At 46.5% G+C, this 6,754-nt stretch overlaps 1 protein-coding gene across 1 annotated transcript in view; it reads left to right on the plus strand.

Annotated features, from left to right (window-relative positions):
• The window catches only part of Dock2 (dedicator of cytokinesis 2), a 260,786-nt gene that overhangs the window by 197,323 nt on the left and 56,709 nt on the right, over positions 1–6,754 (plus strand). Inside the window, exon 8 of the mRNA XM_008850736.1 lies at positions 5,965–6,050. Coding sequence (XP_008848958.1) covers positions 5,965–6,050 — 86 coding nt within the window. The remainder of the gene's footprint in view (positions 1–5,964; positions 6,051–6,754) is intronic.

Raw genomic sequence — 6,754 nt, forward strand, 5'->3', positions numbered from 1 at the left:
GAGCCCCCCGGGTGGTTCTCTCTCTCTCTCTCTCTCTCTCTCTCTCTCTCTCTCTCTCTCTCTCTCTCCCTCTCCCTCTCTCCCTCTCTCCCTCTCTCCCTCTCTCCCTCTCTCCCTCTCCTTCCTCTTTCTTTGGCCACCTCAAGGCTAAATGTCTTCTCTTTCCCTGTTGTCTAAATCCCATACGTAGCTGACGTGTGTCTGATGATCTTTCTTCCTCATGAGGACAGCCTTTCATTCCAGACCATCTCAGGAGCTCTGTTATCACTTAGGACTGGATATCCCTTCCCTGGTACGTTCAATGGGTCTTTTGGTGGGAATGTGCATAAAAGGGGCCTTGGATTAGCCATACTATGGCTGGTATGGCTAGGATGTGCTATGCCTTCTTGGGAGTAAAGCTGATCATATTTTGCCCATATGGCTTGGTCATAGCATCTATCCAGCATGATGATTTGTCTGTAGCCTGTCTCTACACTAGGCTAGAAGCACTTGAGGATCAAAGCTGGTCTCTCTCAACCCTGAATTTCCAGTGTCTGTCAAGTGCCAGATAGGCATGCATGTGGTGGACACTAAATGCAGATGTTTATTCCTCCATCTGCATTTCAGGAAAAGAATCTCAGCACAGGGAATAATAGCATTCCAAGGACTGTTTTTATAATTTTGTTTTTGGCATGTAGCCAAAGGCATGAGAGCACGGAAGCTACAAAAAGATGATTCTAGAGTTTTGGAGATGCCAAACACTGCTTGAGTGGTCTCTTGTTAATGGGCAGATCAGCTGTGAAACTGGCCCAACTTTTGAGTCAGTTCTCTGTGGAAGGAGAGGATATAAGCTTCCTGAGTGATAGTGGTAGAGAGAACTCGGGGTCCTGAAACAGTGATTGTGAAGTGGCTACCTGTGGTACAGGTTATAGAATGGGACTGTGTCCCACCCTATCCTGGGGACTGAAGCCCCAAGTGGGCAGAAGTTTCCAGATTCTAGATAGAATCAAGGAGAAGGTAGCCTCTGGTAGAAGCACCTAGCACAGTGCCTGAACACAGTAGGAGCTCAGTCATTCATTGGTGAGTGAATCAACAGAGAAGTCAGTTTAGCAAGCTCTGCTGAGACTGTCTTGGCATGGAGTAGATTGATGATTCAAATGATTTAGATCCCAATACAGAAAAGATGAATTTCTAAATGTGCACTGAGCACCTACTGTGGTTTGCAATCCAAGAGACCTGCTTCTAAGCTGAATGAGTCTGGACCATACCACAACGGGTTACCAACTTGAGCTCTTAGTAGGGGGATACAGTGGAACAACTAGAGACCACATACAGACAAGGCTTCTCTGGCTCCAGCAGGCCTCCCTTGTCATGTGACATTGCCTTCTCCAGCTTCTTCCCAGTCCTGCCTCTGCCCACCCCAGGAACAACCAGCATTTTGTTAAGGAAGAAGGCCAAAGGTTGATGTTCAACTTCATCCTGTCATCCCTCTGTTACCCAAGTACGTAACACCATCACGCCCCTGCCCCATCAAAGCCAGAGAGAAACATGAAGTGGACCTCATGGTTCCTAAATTCCAAGTTTAACAGCGCAAGGCTCCTATCAGAAGACATTCTATTGAGTAGTCAAGATGCTGAACAGAAGCTGGGAGAGGCAGAAGTGTGGAGGAAAGCCCCATCAGCTAGCAGAGGTATCTTCTGGAAGTTTGGGGTTCACATCTTTGGGTTAGTTCTCAAGATTCACATTGAACCTCTGTAAAATCTGACTTCTGCAAAAGCAACTTAGGGTTATTCTATAACAAATACACACCTGCCAGAGGTGGGGCTCAGAGGTGATGAAGGGAAAGAGTTGTGAAGCTGTGGGTGTAAATGGAGATATTTTGGAGGATTTGGGAGACACCCTGTTTGCTGCATAACAACAGTGTCGGTGAAAGGCATGTCACAGTGGTGTGGCAGAATATGTCTGGAGCCTTATGTCTCCCCAGCTCAAACTCAGCCATCCTGTGAAACTCAAGACAAAGGATCTTTGCTTCCATTTCATTTATAAAGTGAGACATTGTCCATCTCTCTCAGTCTGGTGTAAGGATTGTATGGGGCTATGGTATCAGTGTGGATACACTGACTTCATGGTGACCATTGATAATGCTTATTGAACATCCACTATGTCCCAAGCCTGGCCTTTCACATATGATTTCCAAATAACAATGAAGTAGGTCCTGTTTAAAATCTGCACTTAATGCTCTTAAAAAGAGCATCAGAAAAAGTAACTCACCCACAATCCTGTGGGTAGGAAAAATGTCAAAGCACAACTCAATCAGGTCTTTTAGTGCCAAAGTCTGTGGTCCACAGACAGCCCTGAGCATGGTACAGTGCCTGTGAGAGACCTAAACTCTCCTACCCACACCAGAGAGCTCAGGCACTGTGTGCCATCTCTGGCTCTGCTCCCTCCCTGGCACCCTGCAATTTCCCCCCTCCCCCGCCCCAGAGGCTCTTTTGTGACCCTGAGACAAGTGCTTATTTACCCCATCCCTGTCTCTGCTCCAAAGAGAAGTTCATCTCACTAGGAGGAATGGTGCCAACATTTTTCAACAAACCACTCAGACAACAAAAACAACTGCCTTTCTCCCCCAGAGCTGCTTTCCAGTGGCACTCAGCAGCCACGGTAGCATAACCAGTGACAACAGGTGGAGCTCACTCAGAACACATGAACTTGTGCACATCTCTAAACATCCTCTGGTCCTTACAACACCGCCATGCCAAAGGGGCTACTGAGATGCCCTTTGTATTGATAAGGGACGGACAAACTACAGCCACCCTGCCATCTGCTCTGTAAATAAAGTTTAATGGAGGTGGGTCATGCTAGTTTGTTTCTATGCTGTCTGTGGCTGCTTTTGCATAGCAGAGCTGAGCAGTTGTGACAGAGACCATCCTGCCCTCAGAGCCTGAAGCATTTACTGTCTGTCCCTTTATAGAAAATATTTGCCAGCCTGTGATATAACACAGGAAACTGAGGATTAGAAAGACCTGCTAGTCCTTCCAATACAGTAGAGGGAATGGAGGAAGGACCAACACCAGACAGTCTATGTATTAGTTATTTTTGTGCTTCTATGTCTAAATTACTTGATAGGAACAACTTAAAGATGGAAAGTTATTCTGAAGCATAATTTTACAGGGTTTTGGTTCATCAAGGGAGAGAAAGCATGATGGAACAGCTCAGTTTATGGTAGCTGCCTTGTGTGGCAGAGACTGTTCACATCATAGTAGACCAGGAAGCAAAACATGACAGGAACCAGGGCTGGTATCTCACCTTTGGTAACCTACTTCCACTAGCTAGCCCCACCTCCTTAAGGTTCCATAGCCTCCCAAAATAGTGCTACCACCTGGGGACCAAGTGTTCAATAGCAGAGCCTGCAGAGGATTGCAGATTCAAACCTAATAGTCCCAGCCAGTTGTAGCGCCTTTGTTTTTGTTTTTGTTTTTGTTTCTGCTTTTGGCTTTAGGCTTAACACGGAAGACATCTCTGGGCATCACATCCCCAAGCTCATGACATTGGACAATAACACAGACAAAATGCTTGCCAAGATGAATCCTATAAGGGACATGATTTATTTGCAGCCTGACAATACTTCGCCCTCCAGACAGCCTCTACCCAGGCCTCCCTTCCTCCCTCCTTCCTTGAAGTCCCTGCCCCAGCTACACTGCTGTCCCATATTCACCATCCCCACCTCCACAGCTTTGCTCACACCATCCCCCTTTCTGACCCGCACTGCTCCTTCTTTTGTATTTACCACAATCCTACCCCATCTTTCCAGGCCTGCTTTATCTCATTCAGTAAGTCCTCCCCAATTCTGGCAACTTATAGCAGATTCCTTTGCACTTGTGCTGGATTAGCACAAGTTTTCTGATCCTTCTGTTGACCCTCAGGCACCCTAAGTGGGGAGCAGTAGCCTCAGATGAGATGTGTTCAGAGGCATGGTGAATCTATCCCCTGCCATTTTTTTAATCACCTGAAGATTCAGACTGAACTGGACTCCAACCTTTCTGTGCTAGGAAGAGCCTGCCAAGAGGTCTCTGCTATTCATCTGAGGCTTGAGACAAGCCCTACTTCATCTGTAATAATAACTGCCACTTAGTGGAGGCTGTGTCGGGCCAGGGCTGGCTGCTCATCATACGTTATCACATTCCAAGGTAACTCTTGACCTCCAGGCCTCATGGGACATGAAGACTGAGAACGAAGAGGCTGTTGTGCTGGATAGCTTTAGCGTCAACTTGACACACCTGGTTGAGGGAGCCTCAGTCGGGGAATTGCCTCTATTGGACTGGCCTGTGGCCATGTCTGAGGGGCATCTTCTTGATGAGTAATGTGGGAGGGCCCAGCCCACTGTGGGTGGTACCACCCCTGGGCAGGTGGGCCTCAGTTGCATAAGAAAGCAGGCTGAGCAGGGACCAGGGAAGCAAGCCAGTAAGCAGTGTTCCTCTGTGGCCTGTGCTCCAGATCCTGCTTCCAGGTTCCTGCCCTGATTTCCTACCTTGGGCTCCCGGATGAACTGTGACCTTGAACTGTGACCCAGGAGATGTAAGCTAAATAAACCCTTTTCTCCCCAAGCTGGTATTGGTCAGAGTGTTTTGTCACAGCAATAGAGAAACAAACTAGGACAGCTGTGTTAAGAGCCAAGTGGTCCAGAGGCCTCCATTGGCCTTTTCCAAGGACCTCTTCCTCCTCCTCTGCAGGTGCCAGTTTCTGTCCCAACAGTAACTGGGGGAGAGGTGGACTGCATGCTTGGATGCATTCTTCAGAGTATGTATCAGGACAATGTGAACTGTTTTGAGTTACAATTCCATGGAAGAGATACAGTATGGACCCTTCACGACAGTATATTGAATAAGCCATGATCTCTACTGGGCAAAATGCTCTTAACTTGACACATTCTCTGGCTTCAATGCAACAAGATTCAGAAAAACCATAGAAGGATACTTGATTTCTGGTCACTAATCTGATCTCAGACTAGTGCCATTGTCTCTGGCCTTGCTTCTCTGAGGCCTTGAGATCTGACTTTGCATTGTATCTTATTTGAACTTTTCAGCAACATTTTTTTCCTATAGGTAAAATTCCATTTTAAACTGACTGGTGTGTGTGTGTGTGTGTGTGTGTGTGTGTATAACCGCATATAAATGGGAACACTTCAAGAGAGGGTAAATCCAGGGACTCCAAGTAGCGTCAGGTCTCTGCCTCTCTCTACCCCTCCCCTCTGCTTTCCTCTGTGGTGTTTGATTCCAAGCAGTCTTTCATCAGGTCATCTTCAACAGCGTAGGGCTCACAGAACTCCACCTTCCAGTTGAGCACAAAGACTTGTTGCTAGGAATTCTTACAAAGCCTCAGGTTAGACTCACTGGATTGGCCCAAGTCTTTATTATTCCTGGGGTATATGTGTTGGAACACACTGATTAGGAGCTAAGCCTGTTTGGGGTGTCCACATTTGGCATGAAGGAAGTATCCCCAGCTCACCTGAGCTTCATGGACTGACGTTAGGGCTGGTCTGATCACTAAACTATGGAGAGAGGCATGCAGGGCAGAAGTAATAGCTGTTCATGACAATGCACCATTGTCTAGAGATGCAGGGCTCCATCACCTGCCTGCGGCCTTTGGACATGCTTGGAATTCCTTTCCCCTTTCATCTTCCTACAAAACTTGTATTTAACCTTGGGAGACAGGCTCAAATGAAATAGTGTATAAAAAGTGCCCCCCCAGCTCCCTTCACTTGCCCTCACATCTTTCTCATTTAGCATGTATTCTTGTCATTTCCTTCTACCCTCTGGGTAAGCCAAGGATGAATACAGTCCTGTTCCACTTTGAATTCCCTGGCCCCAGCACTGAATCTAGGAGATAATAGATGTTCCCTAAAGCTCTGGTTATACTAATAAATTGACGGATCTCCACACTCAGCCCTCTAATATTATTATTGTTGATTTTTACCTGCTTTTTCAGTTTGAAAATGAAATCATCCTCAAGCTGGATCATGAGGTGGAAGGAGGCCGAGGGGATGAGCAGTATATGCAGCTATTGGAATCCATGTAAGCTTGGGCCAGAAGGCAGGGAGGTCCTGGAAGGGCTAACCCAGGGTGGAGCTCCAAATGTCAGGACCTTGAGAGGCCTGTCCTCCAAGGAGATTCCCCCAGAGGCTCGTGGTACTGAAGAAACTATGTTACTTTTTAGAGGAAACCTTATCTTTCTCTTTGAAGAAGCGATTTCTTTGCTACTGATAGAATGGTCTAGATTAAAAAAAAAAAAACAAACTTGACTGTGTTGGAAAGAACCTGCCAATGTCAAGATAGCTACTTTACGTTTTAATGTGGAAAAATTCTATTTTTCTGTTTCAATTTTTGACAGATTTGATTATGACCAGCATACATTGTGTTCTCACAGTGCATTCTGCAAAACTCTGTGCCACACCACCTCAGGTCTAGTGTACTCTCTTGGACTCACGTTATTACTGGGTGCTTGGCCCCTGCCAGGTTCAGGGAAGTAAACACATTGCCCATGGATGCTAGGACAAGCAGACCCAAAGGGAGAGCTGGGCCTTGAATTGGCCCCTGTAAGACACTTCATGCTCAAGCCTGAGGCAGTCGCTGGGCAAGAGAGCTCTCAGCACCACTGGACTTGAAGTCAAGACACTTTTGAGTTAATTTCCTTTTCTTTCTTTCTTTCTTTCTTTCTTTCTTTCTTTCTTTCTTTCTCTCTCTCTCTCTCTCTTTCTTTCTTTCTTTCTTTCTTTCTT

The sequence above is a fragment of the Nannospalax galili genome, unplaced genomic scaffold (assembly GCF_000622305.1).
Source record: "Nannospalax galili isolate Female #2095 unplaced genomic scaffold, S.galili_v1.0 scaffold104, whole genome shotgun sequence".
Lineage (NCBI taxonomy): Eukaryota > Metazoa > Chordata > Mammalia > Rodentia > Spalacidae > Nannospalax > Nannospalax galili.